Raw genomic sequence first — 24,163 nt, 5'->3', positions numbered from 1 at the left:
AGACCCCAGGCGCGCAGGGCTGGGCAACTCACACCTGTCTGCGCTCGACCCGAGTCCCATCCCGGCTCCCACAGGCAGGGGTGGGGCGAGGCGGGGATGGCCTCACTCCAGCCAGGCCTCGTGTCTGCCCAGTGCCCACCACGAAGGCCGTCCCCATTACTGTGCGTGGAAAGGCACTTTAAGGGGGTGAATGAGGGGCAGGAGGGGACAAACAGAGGGGATGACCGGCTGACGGCACTCTGGCCCAGCATGGCTTCTGGCCACCCAGGCTTACGGTCAGCACAGGTCCAGTCGCGGGGCAGCAGTGGCCCTCACGGGGTGGGGACCCCCAGGTACCACACGGGGCTCGAGAAGGGGCCTGGTCGGGCCCAGTAGTCCACAGCACGAACCCGGTAGGAGCCGGAGACAACAGCCGTGTCTGAGGATACAAAGGTACGTGCCTGCCCTTGAACCTGAACCCCTCTGATCCCCCCAAACTCCAGGTGCCGGAAGGCCCTGGACCCCGCCCCACAGGGACTGTGCTGAGGCAGCAGGCACACCTGGGCTGAACACGAAGAGGTTAAAGGTCGAAGGCTTCCTGTTGATGGGCAGGTACACCACACCCTCCGGGGAGAACTGGATCTCGTAGGTCCACAGGCACCTGGGGAAGGTCAGGCAGGACCAGGGCTGGGGTCCAGGGGGGCTGGCAGGCAGGGGGCGCCCAGAGCCCTACTCCCCTCCAGCCCCCTTCCTGGCCCCTCCCCGGGGCCCAGGACACTCTTCCTGCAATGACAAAGGGCCACACTTGCTGAGAGGAGGGGTCTGGAACACGTGCCAGGGGCAACTGGCCTGTGTAGGCGCCCCCACCCTACATCACAGAAGCACAAAGTCATGAGCCATTTGTGCCAACAGTGGGGGCAGCTGTATGGGCGGTGGAGAGCACAGTCCGCGTGGGGTGACCAAAGGGCCACAGAGAGTGGCCACATGGGCGCTGCAGCCCGGAGGATCTGGGGGCCCAGGGCGCGTTGGGGGGGCAGAGGTAGGGGTGGTGGCCGCACTCACGTACTTGGAGCCCACACTCTCATCGGACCAGACCAAAAGCAGCTGCCCGCGGGTCAAGGGGAGAGCGCGGAGCCGGGTCACCTGCGGGAGTGAGGCACCGGTACTGGTTGGGGGCGGGGCGACCGGGGCGGCGGCGGGAAGGGGACTGCCACTTGCCTGCCCCGGCGGCTCCTCCGGGCGCGCGCACACGTGCACCAGCCAGAGCGAGGGCAGAGGAAGCTCTGGGCGCAGCGTCAGGCGGCCGCTGCTGGGAAAAGGGAGCGGCATCACGGCCGCCGGATCCTGGGGACAGAGTCAGGGGCTCAGGGCCCTCGGACCTCGGGAGCCGCCCCGCCCCTTACCCCACGCTCCCCGCGGACCTCGGCCGCGCGCATGCGCCGGAACTGCTCAGCAGAGGGGTAGACGGGCCTGCCCAGGCGCCGCCACTCGCCGTAGGGACTGCAGAGCCAGTTGTCCATGTACAGCTGGACAAAGACGACCTCTGCGGAGCGGGATGCTGGGGCCGGGCTCGCCTCCTCCAGGCCCCGCCCCGCCAGAGCTACCCCCACCCAAGGAGCTGGAGCCCCCTCTCTGGGAGCCCTGCTTACCCGGACCCGGGGGCACCCCGTACAGGCTCAGAGTCAAGGGTACGCTGCGGTTGGCATGGGCGCGGGTGTCGTCGCTCGCGTAGACCAGCACCGTGGCGCGCCAGGCATCGGCGGGGCCCATGGGGTGGTGGGTGCTGGCCAGGACGCCCACCGTGTGGTTGCTGTCCAGCACCGTCCCGTCCCGCGACACCTCAGCCCAGAGCTGCTCGCCGTCTACGGGGGTTAGAGGGGTCACCACGCAGAGTCGTCGCCCCTCGACCCTCCCAGGGCCCGCTTCCCACCATTTGCCCTCCTCCACTGGAGGTCCCCGGCCACACCACAATCTCTGTGACCCACTGAGCTGGGGAAGGGTGGGGAGCGACAAGAAACATGCTCCCGGCTCCCCAGCAAGGCACATGCTTCCGTGGGCCTTTGCACAAGCTACTCCTGGCCTAGAACGACATCCCCGTCCACCTGAGGCTTCGTCCTGGCCCCGCCCTCGCAGGAAGTGACGCGAAACCCGGCACGCGGCTCACCCAGCAGGGCCATTAGGGCCATCGCCGTGAGCACCGGCTTGCGCAGCAGCTGCACGTGCGGCGGGCGCGTGTTGTTGACCTGGAAGCGCGCAGTGAGCGTGCGCTGAGAGAAGGGGTGCGGGTGGTAACTCAGGAAGGCGTTGTCGTTGCTTAGGAGCGCGTAGCGGACGGAGGAGCTGGTGTTGGCCACCAGCAGGTTCTGGTGCTGTGCGATGACCTGCGGGAATCGGGATGGCTGGGAACGCGACCGCGGGGGCCGCCTGCCTGCTCCTCCCACCCGGGAGAAAGGCCTCCCCCGGGGGCGGGCCTGGCGGCGGGCCCACCTTCACGACCATGGCAGCATAGGTCACGTCGGCCCTCCAGGGCTGCGGCAGGGACCAGCCCACCAGCGGGTCGGCCTCGTCGTTGTAAACGGGGGTGTCCGCGAACTTGGGGAAGAGCCGCTGTATCTGCCGCACGACCGCCGCCTCCTGCTCCAGGATGTAGATGGAGCTGCCCGCGCCCTGCGCAGAGGCCCCGCCTGAGCAACCCCCGAGACCGCCGCGGAGGGGCGGCGGGGCTGCAGGCAGCAGGCGGGCATTCTGGGGTTGCCGCGTGCGGGGGACCCCCGCGTAGGCGCTGGGTTGGGGGCGGGGACGGACGGAAGGGCGGGGATCCCGGGCTTGACCTTCTTGTGGAGGGCGATGTAGTCGAGCCTCACGCCCACCTCCCCGGTGAAGAAGTTGGTGCCGTTGTGGCAGTGCTCCAGGAGGCCCCAGCTGAGCGGGGAGCGCGGCAGCGGGTGGAAAGAGTCTCCGGGGCCGCCCAGGCGCAGAGCCGAGCTGGCGGCTCGCAGACCCTCGGAGCAGGCGTCGTAGTAGTTCAAGAAGCCTGGGCGGGAGGGACACCGAGTCCACACCCCCGCGCCGGAGGGGCGGCTGCCACCCCCTCTCAGATCCGCAGGACCCCAGGAGGCCGGCCTGCCCACCTTGCAAGGTCATGGACACGTTGTCAAAGTCGTGGTGGTCCGGCTCGTTCCACGTCTCGAAATTCCACTTGGAAACGTGCTTGAGGCCGTACCTACCTGCAGAGGGTCCCTACTGTGGCGAGAGGGCCCCTCCCCTGGGGCAGGGTCATGAGCTCATGGGGATCCCCAGGGAGGGCAAACATGGTGGGGGGTTTGGATGTGACCGGAGTGTCTGATTCCCTACGAGCTCGCCGCCCACCGACTTGCCCCCCCTCCCCCATCAGGAGGCCCTGGTTCAGTGGGTTCATGATGAGAAGACCAGGAGGTGGCCCGGGTGGGCGTGGGAGGAGAGCCTGCCCAGGAGTGCCCACCCTGTCCCCGCAGGGCACGCGCCCCACCCACCGATGTATCTCCTGGCCAGGAGGGAAACCAGGTTCTTCCACTCGAACACCTGCCACTCGTCCTCGAAGTCAGTGAAGCGTCCGGAGGGGCTGCCCATCAGCTCAAAGCCTGCAGCACGTGAGGGTGGCTGTGCTCACCTGCCTGTCTCCACCAGGCCGGCACTGAGGGAGGCCCTGAGTGGGCAACCAGGAGGACAGACGGGCCAGGCCAAGGGGAGGGGGTGGGGCCAGCAGTACAGGGGCGAGGCTGGCAGCTTACCTGGGACGAGCTGGTTCTCCCTGAGAAGGTCCAGGTACCGGTCCAGGTGGGTGAAGTTGTAGCTCAGGCCCTGCCTGGCTGACCCCCTGTAGAAGGACACTCAGTGTCAGGATGGGGGAAGGTGGGCCCGGGACTGGAACCGTGGCCACATTCAAGCAGCTAAGAAACCTGCAAGGTGCCGGGCAGGACTAGGCTCCAGACTCAGCTGGCCCCTCTCCTCAGAAAGCATAACTATGTACACCTATCAGTCACTCACAGCCTAGTATGAACTAGGGTGTCTGTGCTGGAATCCCACCCTCGAGCCTTCAGGGGCTCAGAACAGCCTGTGGGAGGGGGCAGGCGGGTCTTTTGGGAAACGTACAACAGGATGGAGGGGGGAGAACAGGCATCCTAAAGACAGCTGACAGTGAAGCGGGAGGCCGTGGGATGAGCCTGGCAGGACCCCATGGTGCCACATCCTGCTTCCCTGCACCTCCTGGAGGCCAGGGCCCCAGACTCGGCTCCACACTCTGAGAGGCAATGTGGACAGGCAGGAGAGGGAGAAGGGCAGCCTCCCCACCCTGCACTCATCCCTGCGGTGGAAATGAATTCGTGATAAGCAGCAGGAAAGCAGCTAGCGGGCCTGGGGCAGAAGAGGGGTGTGGGTTGTGAGAGACGCAGTCACACGGGGCCTCATGACAACGGTGAGGATGGGATCCTGACTCGGGATGGGACCCAGGGTGGCATGGGGAGTCCTCTCAGGGGTCGAAGCAGAGCAGTACCGTGACTTCTTTTATGTGTTTGTAGGACAATTTTTTAGAACAGTTCTGGATTCACAGCAAAATTGAGACGGAGGTACTGAGATTTCCCATTTACCCCCAGCCACGCTCTCTCCCCACGTGCACAGCCTCCCCCATGATCGACATCCCAGAGTGGGACTTTTGTTACAACTGATGGACCTACACTAACATCATAGTCACCCCAAATCCACAGTCCACATTAGGGCTCACCTGGTGATGTACATTCTGTGGGCTTGGAAAAATGTATACTGGCGTGTATCTACCACTGTAGTATCACACAAAGTATTTTTACTGCCCTAAAAATCCTCTGTGCCGCACCTCTTCATCCTCCCCCACCCCAAACCCCTGACGTGTTTACTGTCTCCATAGTTTTGCCTTTGCCATGTTTTGAAAGGATCCCTTCATCGGCCCATTGGAGCCAGAGTGGGAGCTGGAAGACGGTTCCCCGAGGGAGGTATGGTGCCCAGACTGGGTGGTGTTGGTGGCAGCAGCAAGGGGGAGCTGGAGCGGACGGATTTAGGAGGCCGAGGGGCCAGCGTCCTCTGCCGGACTGGAGGGGAGCTGGGAAGGGGGGGTTCTGCACAACCGTGGATTTCGCTTGAGCGCCTGCGGGTGCGTGCAGTTGGCAGAGGCAGGCGGGGGAGTAAGATGGGTCTCGAATGCGCTGGCGTGGAAGTGGTGCACCTGGGGTCGGGGGCTGGGTGAGGAAACTGGTGCTCAGCCGTCAGGCCAAGGCAAGGAGGGCGAGGCAGGCTGAGTAGAGCACCGAGCCTGGGGCTGATGCGGCAGCCTGGGGTGGCCCAGATGGGTGGGCCGGCAGAGGGTCTGAGGGCTTCCCCTTAGGGCACGCCTGGTCCATCCACAGTTCTGAGGGGGAGGGCGGACACGTTCTAGAGGGCGTGCAGCTGCGCCCTCTAGTGGCATCCAGGTGCGTCCCGCCTGCGCGGCGGCGAGGGAGGGGCGACGAGGGATCAAGGTGGAATCTGGCCCTGAACCGCTCTGGGTCTAAGTCTCCCAGTCAGTCCCACGCCAGTCTGGCCAGCCCAGCGCTGTCCCCCTGAGGGACAGCGAGGGTCTGGACAAGTCAGCACGTCCCTTCCGGGCCTCCTCTGCCCCACTCGTCACTGCACAAGGTCAAGGCCGAGCCACCACGCAGACAGGGTGCCTCTGGCTCTCACCAGGCCAGGCCACGTCTTCCCACCTCCGGAGCCCAGACCCACAGCACGTGCGCAGCGGGGGTCCGCCCTTCCCCCTTCCAAAGGTCACAACCAGTAGCAAAGGAAAAAACTTAAGCGCTCGGGTAAAAATTAAATGCGTGGCAGCGGATGGGTTCCAAAGTCCCACAGATGGGGGTGGGGGAGCAGGCGTGGGAGATGGGCGACGCATGTACAGTGGAGGCCCGGGCACGGGTGCCAGGCTTTCTCTGCAGATCCTGGCAGCGCTGGGCCGACTTGGGGCGGGGGCGGGAGCACATCAGGCCTCGGGTAAATGCTGTTTGGCGCTCAGTGTCCTGGGCCAGTGGGGTGTCACCAGGGGAGCCCCAGCTGCAGAGCCGATCTCAGCCTGTCACTCTGAGTAGACTTGAGTGTCCGCTGACCCAGCGTCGGCACCCAGAAATGCCCTAGGAGTCAGTAACCTGCCCCCCGGGGACCAGAGACCCAACCTTGGGGTGATCCCAGGCCCAGAAACCCCGGGGAGCAGTCCTCAGGCCCCACTGTCGGTGCCTAGGTCTCCATCCGTCTCAGCCTCCGTTGGGAGGGGAATTTGAGAGATCAAAGCTAGTGAGGGGGCTGAGCCAGAAGGTGTAGCGCGCAGCCCACCCCTGCACTCCCCCTGCAGAAGCCCGGGTCACAGACGCAGTCCAGCCCGAGAGCCTCTCCATCCTGCAGCCACGCAGGGGGCCGAACCTGGGCGCGAGGCACAGGCGGCGTCGCCTCCCGCTCCTGGCCCGGCACTTGGGCCGGGGCAGCCGAGGCTGCACAACGACTTTATTCACTGCACGCCGGCGGCCGTCAGGAACGCCTGCACCAGGAACGCCCCCCACCCCCCATCCCTGGGCCTGAGCGCGTGCGCCGCGAGGACCCAGCAGCACCCAGGACTGGTGAGTGCTCGGGTGCGCGGGGCGGGGCCCCAGGCCTCGCGTGCTCGGGCGTGGAATCTGGGGAACACAGGGTGGGGATCGAGCCGGGTGCAGATGGGGCCGCGCTGGCTCGTCTGGCAAAGGGAGGGACGCACTCGTGGGAGGGGGCGCAGGGTGTTTGGAAATGTGCTGGGTGGGGCCCGGGCCGCGCGTGCTTGGCTTGGGGGGTGCACTCGTGGGAGGAGGCGCAGAGCGGGGGTACGTGTGGAAATGCATGGGGTGGGAACCCGGGGCGCGCGTGGTCGGCAGGGATGGCGGGGCGCGGGGCCAGGGTGGGGAAATACATGGTGCAGGGCGAGAGTGCTCAGAGGGGGAGACACAGACCCGCCGCTGCGGGAAACCAGCAGCCACAGTCAGGGTCCGGGGCTGCGAAGACGCCGGCCGGGGAGGCAGGAGAGGCCGGGGAGGCAGGAGAGGCCGGGGAGGCAGGAGAGTCGCTCTTCTGGAACTGGGAGCGCTGGGGTCTGGTTCTGGGGGCCCTGGAGCCCAGCCTCTTTTCACTTGCGGGGATACATGGCTCCTTTCCAAATAAGTGTACTCAGTGGCTTAAAATGGTGATTTAAAGACCAATATTAAAATAACCATGTGGCACAGGACTGGGCAGGAGGCGAGATGAGGGCGGTTCCAGCAGGCGGAGGTGCTGGAGACCCCACGCCCCGTGCTGGTTAACCCGTGCCAGGGTCCTGCGGCCCCCCTGCCCCAGTGGAGGAGTCTGCAGTGGGCCTGCAGAGGTGAAGGGGGACAGTGGGCCTCGGCCAGCAAGGCCCCAGGACCCAAGACGCTCGCCTGTGTGCCTGGTCAGACGGCAGCATGAAAACCACAGTCCTCAAAGCACAGAGGGACAGGCAGGGTGGGGGGGCGCTTAGGCCCCGGGGTCCTGCAGTTCTCTCTCAGCTGTATCTCTTCACCTGCTTAGAGGGGCTGGAGGAGTAGAGGCCCAGTCCCTGCCACCAAGGCAGCCAAGGTCAGGCCCCTTGCGGTGCAGCTGGATGGGGGACACGGGTGCTGCAGCGCTGAGAACAGCCCCTCCCTGAAACATAAATATCTCCACCTGCCTAAAATCCCACCACAGGTGCTCCAAACCTAGGCAGCCCCTGAAAGCCCTGTCCCCACCTCCTGAGAGGGGGAGGGGCCGCCGCCCCCATTCACCCCTCCCCTCCCCGGCAGTGGGCCCAGCCGCCACCTCTGCCCACACGTGTCACGCAGGGAGTTCCCACGATGCCGCCCCGCCAGTAGCTGGGTTGGGAGATAAGCGTGTTATGACCCCTCGGTGGCCCCTCCACTCCAGCCCTGAGAGGAGTCTTATCTGCCCCTGAACTGCTGTGACTTGTCCCGCCAGCCCTCTGGGCGGTGGCTCCTGTAAACCACATCCTTGGACAAACAGCACCCCCAGGACTGAGTGGGTACCGCGCAGGAGGCCCCAGGCTCTGCCCTGGGTGGCTGGGTTCAGACTCCGGAGGGCGGGGCGAGACCTCGGGGCCCAACACAGACTCTTGAAGAACAAGTAATCGGACGGACGCGGCATCGCAGTGGGGCCTCGGCCCCGACCACTCCTCCCCCTTGATGCAGGTGTGCAGACCCTCCCACTCTCTGGCTATCCCCCCAGCCACCCTGGGGTTCCACTCCCACCTCTGCCCCCAAATGGGGCCTCTGGTCTTTCCCATCCGGGCCACGGATGTGGCAGAACTTTCAGGGAGGCTCTGGAGGGAAGTCCCAAAGTGAGACTGAACGTGGGAGGTGCCTGGATGGAGCTCCCCCCACCCCCTGCCCCGGGCTTTGGGAGACAGCAGGCCCAGGCCAGCTCAGCCTTGCAGCCCCGTCAGAGGGACCCCTCGCAGCCTCTGAGGCCTCCCCTCCGGGGCGGAGAACACTCAGGGCTGCGGTGTTCTTTCCCCACGTTGCCCCTCAGGCACCCACTTGTTCATTTTGAAGATGTGAGAACTGAGGTTCTGAGTAATTTTAAAAACAGCAGCGCACTCTTAGTTAACTGTACGTGGGACACGAGGGTAGTCATCTAAAGGGAACGTTTACCTTCACAACGGCCCCATGAGGCAGGTCCCGCTGGCCCTGGAGTGTGGATGGAGGCATGGCGAGGCCAGGCGGCCACCCACCGCACCGGGCCAGCACCTGGCCGGGATCCAGGTGGTGGGGCTCCAGGGGACAGAACCAGGACCCCCGTCCCTGCAGCAGGAAGGGCACACCTGGCTGCTAATTGTGTCCTGATGCCTGGCAGCCCTCCAGTCCTCGGCCACACACACCCCCGCCCCGCCCCCAGCGGCCTTGCGCCTGCTTTCCACACAACATGGGGCTACTCTGCGCCCAGCTGGCTCCCGCGGGGACCAGACCCATCTCCTGGCAGACAGGATGTCCCGGGATGGGACTCGGAGACCAGCCCCTCCCTCGGACCCCCATCCTTGCCCACACTCCAGGGTCCTGGGAGCCATGGCACTGGGCCCCAGAGCCGAGGGGTCGCACGCTGCCTGTTCCCCCGCCCCTCCCCCAACACAACTGGCCAGGCTCCTGAGCTTCTGCCTCCCGCAGGGGCCCAGAGTCCAAGCTTCCCGCTCCAGCTACTCAATGCCCCAGCCCACCTGTCCCGCACCCGGAGCCCTGCTCCTGGGAGGCTGGAAGCTTGTAAGAGCCCCACACAATTGTAACTATCTGTGAGCCTCTGATTACAGTACAACTCCCCGAATTAGCCGCTCAGGTAATGCTCATCTGGGGGAACCTATGACTCAGCAATCTTCGGAGTAAATGATTTAACCGCACGCCCAGCACAGCCGAGCAGTCAGATGCTAGGCACAGGGCACTGCCCGCCGGTCAGTGCCAGGCCAGCTCCGTGCCTGAGCCCACCACCCGCACGCCCAACCCGCTAACTGAGCCCAAGGCCCCGGGGACAGACAAGCTAGGTCCGCACTCTCTGCCGAGCCCGCGAGGGGCCCCCTCAGGTAAGAGGCCCCCTGGGACCCTGCGGCAGGACAGCGACAGCTCCAGACAGCTCGGCCACAGCGGAGGCCAGCTCCCTGGATGGAGCAGAGGGGCAGGACGCTGTGAGTGGAGAGGCCCGATTCCAGTGTTTCCTTTGTGGGCTCCCCGTTGTTTAAACAGTCACTCAGTCGACACACCTGGACCTCGGGGGCTGGCTGAGCTCAAGGTGTCCAGGGACCCCCGTGTGGTGAGGTCTTCAAAGGAAAGAAACAGCTCCCCTAGCATCCCCCAAAGGGCAGGCCTGCCACTCGAGCCCTGGGGGCGGCGTCTGCCTGCCCACACCTCACACCAGGCCGGGACGAGCGCCCATCCTCCACACCCGGGGACACCCCAGGCCCCGCATCCCCAGCCAGTGCACACACTGCGCCAGGGTGACCAGGCTCTGAGGAAGCAGAGACCATCTGCTTCATGTCACCAAGAGGGGGACAGCAAGAGCCGAAGTCCTGACGGACCTCAGCACAGCTGTGAACGGGACGCCCTGGTGCTCGCTGAGCACAGAGGCAAGGTCAGCCTGGGCCGGGTGGCAGGCTGCCCTCTGGAGAGCAGGGACGGTTGGCACGTGTGTTCCGCGGTGCGCCTGTGCGGCCTGAGCCACCAGCCAAAACCCAGAAGCGTTAACCCTCACAGGGAAAGGGGCCTGCTGTCCCAGAACACCCTGCAGGCGACGGACACCAGTCACCCCCGCTCCCCTCCCAGCCGGCCCCTCAAAGCACGTTCCAGGAATTCTGCCGCAAGGACCGGGCAGTGGCAGGCGCTGCTGCAGCACAGATTTGGGGTCCTGGCATCTGCAAGGCTCTTCCCGCCAGCAGGGCCGCAGTGCAGAGGTGATGGAGGGACGGCCAGAGGGGGCTGTGGTGGTCCGGGCGGCTCCGGGGGAGCGGAGGGGCCTCGGGCGCGGACGGAAAGCAGTGGAGCTTGTTCTGGCCACGCGAGTCTGGGTCTCCGTGACGCCCTGACTCTGACACGTCTCGCCACCCCAGCAATGACACCCACTTCTGCCCACCCTGCAGGTTTTCTCGGGGGGCGGGCCGGTGCCCCACGATGGCAGCGTCCCCTGAGTGCACACAGCAGGGCAGGGGGCTGGCGCTGGTTCGCCGGCGGCCCCCCACACCCCCAGGCCTGCGAGAGGCTCTGAAGGCCCAGCTGTGGCGGAGCTGTTCGTGCAGCGTGCAGGGGGCCTGGGCGCTGCTGCAGAACCTGCTCCCCGCCACGCGCTGGCTCCGCCAGTACCAGCCTCAGGAGGACCTGGCGGGTGATGTCGTATCCGGGCTGGTCATCGGCATCATCTTGGTGCCCCAGGCCATCGCCTACTCACTGCTGGCCGGGCTGCAGCCCATCTACAGCCTCTACACGTCCTTCTTTGCAAACCTCATCTACTTCCTCATGGGCACCTCACGCCACGTCTCTGTGGGTATCTTCAGCCTGCTCTGCCTCATGGTGGGCCAGGTGGTAGACCGCGAGCTCCTGCAGGCCGGCTTCGACCCCACCCAGGACGGCCGGGGGCCCGGGGCCAACCGCAGCGCCCTCAACGCCTCGGCCACCATGCCGGCGCTTGGGCTGCAGGACTGCAGCCGGGACTGCTACGCCATCCGTGTGGCCACCGCCCTCACGCTGCTGGCCGGGGTTTACCAGGTGAGGAGCCGGGCCTGGGCCTAGACAGGCTGGCTCAGCCACTCAGAGCAGCCCTCCAGGTACTGGTCGCCCCCCTGCAAGGGCCAAGCCCGCGGGAGACAGGAGGTCAGGGCAGTGGCTTAACCCGCAAGGCGAGGAGAGAACAGGGCATAGGCAGAAGTGGGTGCGTGACAGCACCCCAGGTCGGGACACCAGAGGGGCTGAGGGTGCCCGGGGTCGGGGGCCTGCCTGGCCAGCTGCAGAGTGTGGCCTCGGGCCCAAATGTGCCCCCACTTGGCCTGCACATCCTCCCCAGCTTCCTGTCCCAAGTGGGATCCTGGGAACTGCCTTCCCGCCTGCCTTCCCACGGCCTCCCTGCACCCAGCCCTCACTGGACCAGGGCTGTCCACCCCAACGTCGCCCCCTCCCAAGAGCCACCTCAGGTTCTTCCTCTCAGCTCCAGGTCCCCCGGGAGGGGGGCGGTGCTGTGGACAGGGCCGAGGAAGGAGCTGCCTTCCGATGCCCAGAGCCCGCGTGTGTGAGACCACGGTGAGCGCCGTGGCCACAGCACGCACTCCGGCGTCTGCCGTGCCTGTGCGCGCACACGTATGTGCAGGCGGCCGCGGGTGGGGTCCACGTGGGAAATAAGCAATGTGAGGAAGGGAGGTCCGGCTCTGTGCTATGCCCGTGCCCTGCGGCCCTGACCACGCTCTGTCTGCAGGTCCTCATGGGCATCCTCGGGCTGGGCTTTGTGTCCGCCTACCTCTCGCAGCCGCTGCTGGACGGCTTCGCCGTGGGGGCCTCAGTGACCATCCTGACCTCCCAGCTCCGACACCTGCTGGGCGTGCGGGTCCCGCGGCACCAGGGGCCGGGCCTGGTGGTCAGCACGTGGCTGAGCCTGCTACGCAGTGCTGGACAGGCCAACCTGTGCGACGTGCTCACCAGTGCCGCATGCCTGGCCGTGCTGCTGGCGGCCAAGGAGCTCTCGGACCGCTACCGGCGCCACTTGAAGGTGCCGCTGCCCGCAGAACTGCTGGTCATCGGGGTGGCCACGCTCGTGTCCCACTTCGGGCAGTTCCACGAGCGCTTCGGCTCCAGCGTGGCTGGCGACATCCCCACTGGCTTCATGGCCCCGCATGTGCCAGACCCGGCGCTGGTGTGGCGCGTGGCGCTGGACGCCGCGTCCCTGGCCCTCGTGGGCTCCGCCTTCTCCATCTCGCTGGCGGAGATGTTCGCCCGCAGCCATGGCTATTCTGTGCGCGCCAACCAGGAGCTGCTGGCTGTGGGCTGCTGCAACGTGCTGCCGGCCTTCTTCCACTGTTTTGCCACCAGCGCCACCCTGGCCAAGAGCCTGGTGAAGACAGCCACCGGGTGCCGCACGCAGCTGTCCAGTGCGGTGAGCGCCGCTGTGGTGCTGCTGGTGGTGCTGGCGCTGGCGCCCCTGTTCCGGGACCTGCAGCGGAGCGTGCTGGCCTGCATCATCATCGTCAGCCTGCGTGGGGCCCTGCGCAAGGTGCGGGACGTGCCACGGCTGTGGCGGCTCAGCCCTGCCGATGCTCTGGTCTGGGTGGCCACGGCGGCCACCTGCGTGCTGGTCAGCACCGAGGCCGGGCTCCTGGCCGGCATTCTCCTCTCACTGCTCAGCCTGGCCGGCCGCACACGGCACCCACACGCTGCCCTGCTCGCCCGCGCCGGGGATTCCAGCTTCTACGGGGACCCAGCAGAATTTGAGGGCCTGGTCCCCGAGCCTGGTGTGCAGGTGTTCCGCTTCACGGGGCCCCTCTACTACGCCAATAAGGACTTCTTCCTGCGGTCGCTCTACAGCCTCACCGGGCTGAACGCGGGCTACGCAGCCGCCAGGAGGAAGGAGCAGGGCCCGCGGGTGGGGGCTGGCGAGGCAGAGCCTGTCGAAGGCAGGGACCTGGGTCCCGGGAGCAGCACGGCTGCACTGGTGCCCTCGGCGACCCGCTTCCACGCAGTGGTCATTGACTGTGCCCCACTGCTGTTCCTCGATGCTGCCGGCCTGGCCACGCTGCAGGACCTGCGCCGAGACTACGGGGCCTTGGGCATCACCCTGCTCCTGGCCTGCTGCGGCCCCTCGGTAAGGGACACCCTGAGGAGAGGCGGCTTCCTCGGGGAGGACCCGGGGGACGCGGCCGAGGAGGGGCAGCTGTTCCCCAGCGTGCACTGCGCCGTGCAGGCGGCCCGAGCCCGCTGCCAGGAGCCGGTTGCCGCCAACTACACCCTCTAACAGAGCCGGTACCTGCCGCCAGCCTCCACTCCCACCACCCATCACTGCAATCTTGCTGTCGCCTGGTGCCTCCAATCTAGAGGACCCAGGGAACCCCAAATGGGATGGAGAGTGGCAGTGAACACACACAAGGACCCAGACACTTGAGAACCCTCAACTGCACCTTGGAGACAAACGCTGCCTCGGTGCCAGCCTGGGCCCAGTGCTGTGCATCTGTGGTCCGTGGAGCCAGCCTGACAGTTGGTGTCCCGTCTTACTTGAACAAGGACCCGGAGGCAGTCACGTGGCCTCCAAGGTGCCAAAAGGACGTTGGTCCCTTGGCCCGCTAGCACCCCCCCACCAAGTGAGAGCTGGCAGCTCTGGCCAGGGGTGAGAGTCTCTGTGTCTAGGAAACCCCGCAATGCACACACCCAAGTGTATCTTACACCCTGTGCCTCAGCCCCCACAGGGGCTGGCAGGGCCAAAGGCAGACGTGACCAACACGACCTCAGCCCGGCCCCTGGCGTGGCATCCCCACAGTCTGAGCACAGAGCGAGGGTGCCCACTCGCCCGATCCAGGGGCTGCCCCAGCAGCCACAGCGCCTGTGCCGCCAGGAGGGTGCCCTCCATCCTCCCCTGCCCCCAGGATGCTTGGCCGAGAAGCACAGGGGCAATGGCTTCTTGGAGCAGGCGTCCCCCACCCCGTCACCCCGCCATGGCCCGGTACTTCACTGTCCTCCACACCCAGACGCCACTTTCTCTCAGTCTCCGTCTGCATCTCCATACGCTGGGCTCTGCCCAGCTGCCCCCAGGCTGCCCATCCCCTCCATCACCCACCTGGCCGTGATGAGGTCCAGCAGCCAGTGGGTCCGAACCTGTTCCATGCCACCATGAGGGACGGCACCCACGTAGGCCAGGTTGAGCTGCTGGTCCCAGCTGAGGTCATACCGGTCAGCCTGGCTGTGCGGCAGTGGGGGACTGGGCACAAAACAAGGGGAAGCAGAGGCATTAGTTCCCTTGAGTGGGGCTAGCGGAGGGGCCTCAGCACAGGCCCCACACCTACAAACTCAGGGCAAGGACCGGGGCGTGTCTGCTGGTGAGTTTTACTGTCCCTGATGTAATAAACTGCCCCCTAGTGCCAGGACTGTGACGAAGTCTCAGGTTTATGGGGGTCGGGGGCTCCCAGAGAGATCACATTCCCACTCTGCTCCCTGTCCCACCGGCCGGGAGATATCAGCTCCAAGTCTGACAGAGGCAATCGGGGACACCAGGGACGGGGACAGGTCCCACTGCAGGGACGTCGAACGTTCTGGGGTTGCCCCCTCGAGGGGGTCCCGGTCTGCGCCAAAGAGTAGTGTCCTGGGCCACAGACCCTCCTGCAGCCTGGGCTGCCGCGGTTGGCCACCAGGCTCTTCAGCCTCTGGGGGGTGACCAGGCACACTCAGGACCTGGCCCCAGGCCCCCACCACACGGGGCAGCCGCTCAGCTAGAAAACCTCCGCAGCACCGGAAACATCGCATAGAGCCAGCGAACAGAGAGGAGGTCCCCACTCTGAGGCTGGACCCGAAAGGAAGAAGCGAGCCGCGGCCCTCCTCACTTCGGAGCGCCTACTGCAGGTCTCTCCAGGTGCGACACGGGGGTCCCGGAGGCCCGGGCCGGGGTGCGCGGCCGTGGTTTGGGAAGAGCGCGCAGCGAGCAGGGGCGTGCTGGGCCGCTCCGACCTCAGTGTCCCCCGCGGAGCGCTCACCAGAAACCGGTGCTCCTCCAGAAGGGCTGCAGGGGACGCAGCGCGCGGGCCGCGTCCACGCGCACCAGGTGCGGAACCTCGGCGGCCGCGAGGGACGCGGCCAGGAGCGCGAGCAGCGCGGCACGGGGGCGAGGTGGGCGCATGGCGGGGGCGCAGGGGACGCAAGCTCCGGGCACGGGAGCACCCCAATCCCAGGAGACCCACCCGGCCCTCCGCGCCCCGGGAGCCGCGGTCCGCGCCCCGCCCGCCGGTTCCGCCTCCGGGTCGCGCGCCACGTGACCGCCGGCACGGGGCGGGGCCTCGGCAGAAGCGGGCCGGGCGGGGGTCTGGCGGGCCGCGGGCGGTGGGCGGGGCCGGAGCGGTGGGCGTGGAGCGGGGCTGTGGGAGGGGCGCGGCCGGGAGGGGAAAGCAGGAGGCGTGGGCGGGGTCTGGCGGGAGGCGGCCGTGGAGGCGGGCCCGGGGCGGTGGGCGTGGGGCTGGGTGGCGGGGCGGGGAGCTCCCGCAGCCCCGGAATCTGGAGCGCTTCTCAAGGCAGTAGGCTCTGCCCAGCTGCCCTCAGGCTGCCATCCCCCCGCCCCAATCTAGAGCCCCTTCCCGGCAGTTTGCTCCCCTCCGTTCCCTCCCGCGCCGAGCAGACTGCGGGGACTGGGCGGCACTCGGAAAGCGCTCGGCCTTCCGCCGCTCGAGTGAAAACCGTCGTCTGTTAATGCTTCGGAAGGTCGGCTCGCGGGCCGGCAAGTATCCTAACGCGCGGGCCAGGCGGCTGCTCGGTGGAAGGTGGTCAGAAGTGGGACACATTTGGAAGGTGGACTGGTGGCTCTTAGGAATTTGGCTGGAGCAGCGTGCGGATGTGACGTTTTCTGAGAGGAGGGCTGTTGTAAAGCAACGGGGGTGGTCAGGGGGCTAAGCTGCCTTTGAGAAGCCAAGGGGACATTTCTATGGGCAGATGGGCAGCGCGGCCTGGGTGTTGGGGGAGGTGGGTCAGCGGTGAATGTTTAAGCTTCAAACTGCACATGCACTACGTGTGTGTATACGTACATATACTGTAGGTCGCACAGCATCACATCCTCCACCAATCAAACGTCTCAGGACTCGGGGAAGAGCCTCTGGCCTTGCACTGCCCTCCCTCGGACAGCAGAACCCCGCCCCAGAGTCAACCAGTGTCACCAGTCCCTTGGGCTGCAGAGAGAGGAGCTCTAAAAGTGATGGACGACATCCAGTCACAGGATGAAGACGTGCTGCGTAGCCCGAGGAAAAGTACAAAGGCAGCAGAACCCAGGCGGGTCCTAGTGAAATGCTGACACCAAAGCTGGAAGGAAAGCCCCCAAAGCAGCTTGAGGGGGAAGGACCCGCTACCCTCAAAGTGCAAAACAGCAAGAAAGAACACTGACTTTCCAACAGGAGCGGCCAGAACCAGAAGCCAAGGGAAGGAAGACTTCAAACTAAACCAGTTAGCCAGGACGCCTCGATCCAGCAAAAAGCGTGCTCTGAAATGGAGGCCAAATAAAGACGCTTCGGAGAATCCAACTCTGAGAACGCTTGTCACTGCTGACCCTCCTTTACGGAAACGGTAACTGGTGTTCTTCCAGAAGAACATGATCCTTGCAGCCCAGAGGGGCAGGGAGGAAGGAAAGGCAGCAGAAAAGTCTATTGTCTATAAGTCTAGGGAAGAGTGACACATAACACGGCAATAATAACATCTCGTGGGGCTCGAAGTATATCCAGAGACTGAAACACGACAGCAGTAGTAGCCCAGGGATTATGAGGGGCACACGGTGTGTGAGCGGCTGGCCCCCCACGTCCTCTGAGTGGGAGCGTCTACCGTGAAGGGACTTTGCAGGTGGGACTAAGTTAAGGGACTTGAGATAGGGAGATGACCCTGGATTATCCGAGCAGGTTCTGAGTGTCCTTGTAAGGGGGAGGCAGAGGGAGATTTGACACGAAGGAGGCTGCGTGGTGACTTCAGAAGAAAGAAAGCCATCTGAAGATCGTCCTAAAATTTGCACTCAGGACTTGCTTTAATCATGTTAATCATGTGTGCTTAGACAGACAGACACAGATCCCTAGAAATAGGAGGCAGGACCACATGGGGAGGCGGAGGGAGGGGATGGGCATTATTAAAGTATCCTCAGTGCAAAGAGTCTTTAGTGCCCAAAGGCAGGACAGGTCCCCTTTAACAGAGGAGAGGGCAGTGGAAATGCTTTGAAACTTGGCGTGAGGTGTGAGTTAACCACGGTCCTTGAATTAAGAGAGATTAAGGGCTGGGACAAGACAGAGGCCCATCTAGGGTTCCACTTGCTGGACTGGAATTTGAAAAGGGGTGTTTGAGGAGACCAGTCTCTGTCTCAGTCACACAGGCCCTCTGGGAGCCGTCAGGGACTATACTTTGAGAAGTGACATGTGTAGCATGTCCTGGCCACACCTCACGTCGTGGCCTTAGTGCACGTGGAAACGTGTGATTTTGATATATATTTGGGAGTCTGTGAGACAAGAGATTCCTAGAGTTCTCACCTCTGAAGCGGGCGATCTTTAGATGATGGTTGGACAGTGTATGATCAATGTGCAGATGGGCCACTTGTTCAGGGCACCCGCGGCTAAGACAGCTGCGTGAAGTCCAGCCGGTATGCTGAGCTCTGGGTCCGTCCATCTGCAGGGCTGAGGCACGAGAGGAGCCCCAGCACATGGGGTACCTGGCAGTGCTGTTCACACAGTCCACAGACTCCCGCTGCTGCCACTCAGGTCATCCCGAGGGGCTCCCCAGGTAGCCAGGGGGTCTGGGGGAAGAATATGTGGCCACCAGAACTCAGCAAGGACTAGAAGATGTTGGACCTGTGTGTCCAGTGGCTGTCCTTGGAGGAGGACGTCATCACGGTGAGGCCACACCTGTGCTCCTGGAGAAAGGCATCTGCCGTTGGTCAAGGTTGGCCAAGGGCTCGCCTGCCAGGACGGTGCGTGCTGGAAGGCAGCCAGGTGCCAGGGTGGCCTGGAGAGGCGTGGCTGTCCCTTCAGGGTGGAGCCAACGGTGGGGAGAGGCACCCACTGAGCACAGTGTCTGGTCGCTGGTCGGTGGAGACCGTGGTGTTAGCAGTGTTGGATTTCTGGTGTGGAGCCCTAACAGTGGGACCACAGCTGCACGGCGTGTTTCTTCCACCGTGAGCGACCCCTAAATTTTACAGGGAAAAGAATGGGCAGAACTAGGCCTTATTTTCTCCCCTCTGTGCCCTTATATTGGTTTTTTCTTTCATCCTTTTCTCCCTCTTCATTTATTTTCCTGTTAGGCTTTTCGTCCCTGTCTCCGATTGGTAAGAGGACCAGGGGGCCTGCTGGCAGCACCGTCAAGCTTTCTCCCTCTTCCTTCTCTTAAACAAAAGCCTGTATTTTCTCAAATAAAACCTGGCCTAGGGCTTCCCTGATGGCGCAGTGGTTGAGAGTCCGCCTGCCGATGCGGGGCACACGGGTTCGTGCCCCGGTCCGGGAAGATCCCACATGCCGCGGAGCGGCTGGGCCCGTGAGCCATGTCCGCTGAGCCTGCGCGTCCGGAGCCTGTGCTCCGCAACGGGAGAAGCCACAGCAGTGAGAGGCCTGCGTACCGCAAAAATAAAATAAAATAAAAAACCTGGCCTGTATCTCTAAGCAGGGCAGAGCGGTTTCCTTCCCTCCGCCCCACCCCGTATCTGTCTCTGACTGTATTGGCTACATTCGCTTAGTGTCTCTGACTGTATTGGCGACATTCGCTTCTTTTCTGTATTCTTGGTGCTGTGGCATTTGGGGCCTTGGTCCTGGAGACACAGCCCTCCCAGTGCTGAGCCCCCCCACAGTGAGCCACTCTCAGCCACCGCGCCCACGTGCCCTCTGCCCGAGGCCCCCTCAGGGCGGGGCGCTGGGCAAGCAGCACTGCCCCTAGCGCTCAGCCCTGCCAGCATTATTCAAACTGTCCAATCCTGAATCTGCCACGTGCACCTGTGCTGCCTCACCCATTCCTTCCTGGGCTCTGGGCCACGTTCTCTTCACTTCTGCTTCTGCCTCCTGACCCAAACCTATGCTCCTGATGGAAGGGGGTGGCCCCTTCTCTTGAGAAATGTGAATAATAAATTCTTCCTTCAAGGCAGACGCAGAGAATGGACTTGAGGACATGGGGTGGGGGGGAGGGGAAGCTGGGAAGAAATGAGTGGCATGGACTTATACACACGACCAAATGTAAAATAGCTAGCTGGTGGGAAGCAGCCGCACAGCACAGGGAGATCAGCTCGGTGCTCTGCGACCACCTAGAGGGGTGGGATGGGGAGGGTGGGAGGGAGACGCAAGAGGGAGGGGATATGGGGATATGTGTATACGTATAGCTGATTCACTTTGTTATAAAGCAGAAACTAACACAGCATTGTGAAGCAATTTTACTCCAATAAAGATGTAAAAATAAATAAATAAAAATTGAAAAAAAAAAGTTCTTCCTTCAAAGGCAGTTGTCTCCATTTCTGTCACCTTACCACAGGTGATTAAAACAAATCCTGGGCACAAATTTTATTTTATTTTATTTTATTTATTTAGTTTCGGCTGCGTTGGGTCTTCGTTGCTGCGCGCGGGCTTCCTCTAGTTGCGGCGAGCGGGGGCTGCCCTTTGTTGCGGTGCGCGGGCTTCCCATCGAGGTGGCTTCTCTTGTTGCGGAGCACGGGCTCTAGGCGCACGGGCTTCAGTAGTTGTGGCTTGTGGGCTCTACAGCACAGTCTCAGTAGTTGTGGCGCATGGGCTTAGTTGCTCCACAGCACGTGGGATCTTCCCGGACCAGGGCTCGAACCCGTGTCCCCTGCATTGGCAGGCGGATTCTTAACCCCTGCGCCACCAGGGAAGCCCCCTGGGCACAGATTTTAGAGCAAAGGTGCAACCCTGCTCAGGAATGCCAGGAACGTGGCTCCAGCAGCTGGAGGCCAGCAGCCCGAGTGGAGGGAATGTGGTCCCGCCCACACCTTGAACAGACGCAGGGGCTTCTGCTATGGAGACAGGGGCCATGACGCCAGAGTGGTGGGGACAGTGGGGCCCTGGGCACAGATGGACACAGGCACCACAGGGAGGCCGTGGGTCCATGCAGTTGCCTGGGTTCACACAGGGCCTTCATATGCCCAGAAGGTTTTGTAACATTTGCTAAATGAGGACAACGTGACCACAGCAGTTCCCACACTCTCTCAGGTCCCTCGTCACACTTCCCCTCTGGCTGGAGTGGCTCTGGGGTGGCACTCTCGGGATCTGGCCCAGGGGAAGTTGAGTTGTGGGAACATGGGTTGGGGGTCAGTGGAGAACACACGTCCTCCCCAGCCACTTGGTTAGGAAGTTACTGCCAGACATCCTGGCGTAAAAAACAGCTTCCAGGAACACCCGTGGCAACTAACCAGGAGGAAGGAGTGAATCACCCTAACTTTTGGAAAAGGATTAAACATGCGCTGATTTAACCGGAAACGCTGACATTGACAAGATAACGTGGACCCTAACAGCCAATGTGACAAGGACATGATGTAAGAAGTTTCGTCAGGTCAGCAGGGACATTTTAGATTAGTCATGGCCCAGGAAAAGCACACGACCCTGAGGCTTCCCAACTATGGAAGAAACTTGACGAAGTTCTCTCCGGCTGTGACAGTGGTCCTAACAATGTATACGATACAACCGGTAACGAGTTGTCATGCGGAAAGTCCTGTAAATTAGCAGTGACAATTGTTTTCAATCAGTTACGCTGGAGGGACTAAATTATCTTTTTCTTTTCTCCCTGGACAATGATATTGCAAAACTGTTATGAAAAGAGACAATTAAAAATGTACACGAGGGAGTTCCCTGGCGGCCCAGTGGTTAGGACTCTGGGCTTTCACTGTCGAGGGCCCGGGTGCAAGTCTTGGTTGTGGAGCTAAGATCCCACAAGCCACGCAGCAGGGACAATTTTTTAAGAACGTGGATGAAGAAAGAATCACAGTGGAGCAGCAGGCAGTTAGGAATAAAAGGTGTGGGCTTTTTCTAGATTCTGTGATGTTTGTGCCATTTATCGATATTTTTCATGTTTAATTTGTTGTGTTTTTTTCTCTCATTCTGACTAAATGTGTTTCTAATTTTATCAGAATAATTCTGCATCTTTTCTTAAAGAGAGTCCCATTGACTTCAGGCTTCCCCACACCTGGGCAGGCCCAGCCCCACATTCACCTGGTGGTACATCGGCCAAGTAGAGACGCGCCCGAGGCTGCACAACACGCCGCCCTCTTCCTGAGACTCGGGCATCTTCGCCATCTCAGGGCGGGCAGGTGCTCGTGGCGCAGGACTCAAAGGCCCTCCCCAGAAGGGAAAAGGCTGCCCAGCTGGCCGAGAGGAAACAAAGAAGGCCTTCACTGAGAGCCACCACTGAGCGGGTGGCAGGACCAGCCAGGTGTGGGGGGGATGCAGACACGGTCCCTCTCAATATTCGCGGAGCCTGTCTTTGCGAGTCCGCCTGCTGGCGAAGACCCGCTCGTCCCACCGTCGGCAACGCTCGCGGCGCCTTCGAGCCTGTCCGCGGATGGACGTGCGCGGATGGACGGGCCCTGCCTTCTCGCTTCTGCTCACCCGTGAGCGAGCCCTCTTCCTGCCCCTCCGGGGCCGCGTTTCCGCTCCTGTGATTTCGGTGGTGATTCTGCGGCTTCCGCGGCCCCCGGCCGAGGGCTCTTCACATCCAGAGTCCTGAGCGCGAGAGGCCGGGACGTGCCCCGCGGAGGAACCCGTGTGCTGGGGAAGCTCCGTCCGGGCCGAGGGACAGCGCTGCCGGCCGGGTCAGTGCTTAACGAGCCAACGACGGTGTCTGTTCACTAAGTGGTCTTTTGTGTTGACCCATCGGGGAAAACGCCGTGCCGAGAGGCTGGCAGGAAGCAGCCCGGTGTTTCCCCAGGAGCCGGGGGTGAGAGTTTGCAGAGACCACATAGAGCATGACTTTGAGAATACTGACAATTGACTGTAACCAATAAAAGAATCACCTCCAGAATATATAAAGAACTCCTACAAATCAATAAGAAAAAGATGCTCAATGGAAAGGTGACCAAGGCATCTAAGCAAGCCTCGCAGGAGGAGGTGCAGACGACAGACAGATCCAGGACGAGCTGCAGCCTCTCTCACCAGCGCCACCGGACAAGGGCCAAAGCCGCACACACCTCTGCACCCTGACCAGAAAGGCTGAAATTGTGACACTGTTAGTGTCCAGCGCTGGCCAAGGTCTCCCACGTGGCTGGTGGAAGTATGAACTTTGATTTTTGTGTGGAGTCTTGGAAAGCTGTTTGACATTATTTTCTACAAGTGAACATAGCACGTCCTACTTTAGCAGACACAAGGACATGTATGTGTGGTAACCAAACACATGGACGAGGATGTTCCCAGAAGCATTTTCCATAACAGCCAAAGTCTGGCACCAACACCCAAGCCCGCTGGTGCAGAAGGACTGAGAGGCAGGACCCCAACGGCGGACCAGACTCTCACATGCCCGCGACGTGAGCAGCAACAAAAAGACCCTCAGTGGAACTCAAGACAAAACGTTGGGTGACACAGGCCAGTCACCAAACAATGCAGGACTGGCTGTTTCTGGGCCTTCCAGGCAGGCTGGCAGGTCTGTGCGTACATTAGTTTGCCTCGGTTCCCACACAAAACACCACAAGCTGGGTGACTTAAACAACATTGATTCTCCCACTGATTAATATGCTGAAACTCTAGCCCCCATGGAATGGCATTTGGAGGTGGGCCTTTGAGGATAATTAGGGTTGGATGAGGTCATGAGGGTGGGGCCCCATGATGGGATTAGTGTCCCCACCCCCATGTGCCAGCACAGCCAAAAGATGGTGTCTGCAGGCCAGGAAGCGGGCCCTCACCAGAACCAACCACACTAGCACCCTGACCTCCAACTTCCAGCCTCCAGAACCAAGATAAATAAATGTCTGTTGTTTAAGTTGCCTGTCTGGAATTTTATTATGTGTCCCAAGCAGAGGTTTAGATTTAAGCTTCATCTAGAAGCTGCTAATTACTTTGGAAGGTATTCCAAGCAGGTCAGGGGACAGTTTGGTGGAAGTATGTTTGCCATTTTAGTTACTATGCTGGGTCAGAAAGCAGTTAAAGTCTGCGGAAATGGTCAGACGTGGACTTTTCTTCTCAAGATGTTTTTCCTGTACTCCGCTTTCTCGCAAATGGAGAAAGATATGTCCTGAAATCCTGCGTCCTTAGAAGTCAGCTGGTTTCAATTATGGGGAGTGGGCTTCAATAGAAACCCTTGATTCTTACAGGCACCATGGCTGGGTCACAACCCTCCTGGGGCCAAGAAGCAGGTTGGCCTGGGGCTGCTTGGGGGTTGCTGAGGAGAGGAGTGTGGGCAGTCAGGGCCCTGTGGCCTCAGGGCGTGGGGAGGAGGGAGGGGGCTGGCAGTGAGCTAAATGCTCCAGGGCGCAGGGGCCCGTCTGGGGAGCCCCAGTTGAAGGGATGTCCTTGCCTTTTCAACATCACGGCCCCGGGGCTTTGCAACCCATTTCCCCTGTTTGTATGTTTGTCCTCCTGGTAGCTCAGTCCTGGCTCCTTCCGTCCGTCCACGGCCAGGCACTGAGATACCAAGTGGCGTTTCCCGCCTTATTTTTCAGTTTGCTCTTGTCTGTCTGCCCCAGAACTCAGCCCCAGGGTGGGCAGGGGTGCCAGCCCAGCGCCCTGGTGCACAGCCGGTGCTCCAACAGGATTGGGAGCCCAGTCCCCCCCCACTCTCAGGGGTTGGCTCCGGTCTTTGGGCCCGTCCCTGGCCCCGCCCTCCCTCTCTCCCGCCTCCGCAGCCCCTCCCAGCAGGCCTAACACACTTCCAGGCATTTCCTCCCTACTACGCCCTCCCCCGGACATTATCCTCCCCTGGTTGTGTCCCCTGCCCCGTTCTCCTCCTCCTCTGGGGCCCTGCAG

General features: G+C 62.6%; 2 protein-coding genes across 2 annotated transcripts; one reads left to right on the top strand and one right to left on the bottom strand.

Moving 5' to 3' along the window:
• Positions 1–311: 311 nt before the first annotated feature.
• Positions 312–15,465, bottom strand: IDUA (alpha-L-iduronidase; the record flags this gene model as incomplete). The annotated part of the gene is made up of 14 exons (XM_082837685.1): positions 15,245–15,465; positions 14,335–14,475; positions 3,750–3,835; positions 3,488–3,599; positions 3,111–3,202; positions 2,811–3,013; positions 2,467–2,646; positions 2,144–2,360; positions 1,629–1,841; positions 1,401–1,522; positions 1,198–1,323; positions 1,046–1,122; positions 540–640; positions 312–418 (listed from the first exon to the last, which is right to left on the bottom strand). The coding sequence occupies exons 1-14, from the start codon at positions 15,385–15,387 to the stop codon at positions 312–314; spliced, it is 1,920 nt and encodes a 639-aa protein (XP_082693811.1). The 5' UTR covers positions 15,388–15,465.
• Positions 9,478–13,627, top strand: SLC26A1 (solute carrier family 26 member 1). Its single transcript, XM_082838346.1, has 3 exons — positions 9,478–9,616; positions 10,667–11,288; positions 11,989–13,627. Exons 2-3 carry the CDS (start codon positions 10,698–10,700, stop codon positions 13,516–13,518), a joined length of 2,121 nt encoding a protein of 706 aa, XP_082694472.1. The 5' UTR covers positions 9,478–9,616; positions 10,667–10,697; the 3' UTR covers positions 13,519–13,627.
• Positions 15,466–24,163: the final 8,698 nt, after the last annotated feature.

The sequence above is a fragment of the Leucopleurus acutus genome (genome assembly GCF_964270905.1).
Source record: "Leucopleurus acutus genome assembly, chromosome: 4".
NCBI classification, from domain to species: Eukaryota; Metazoa; Chordata; class Mammalia; order Artiodactyla; family Delphinidae; genus Leucopleurus; species Leucopleurus acutus.
The sequence above is the reverse complement of the archived record's forward strand: the minus strand, read 5'-3'. Positions and strand labels throughout refer to the sequence as shown.

Coding starts and splice junctions, on each gene's coding strand:
- SLC26A1 (XM_082838346.1), top strand. CDS start 10,698: ATGGCAGCGTCCCCTGAGTGCACACAGCAGGGCAGGGGGCTGGCGCTG. Junction 11,289..11,988: donor TGCTGGCCGGGGTTTACCAG/GTGAGGAGCCGG, acceptor CTCTGTCTGCAG/GTCCTCATGGGCATCCTCGG.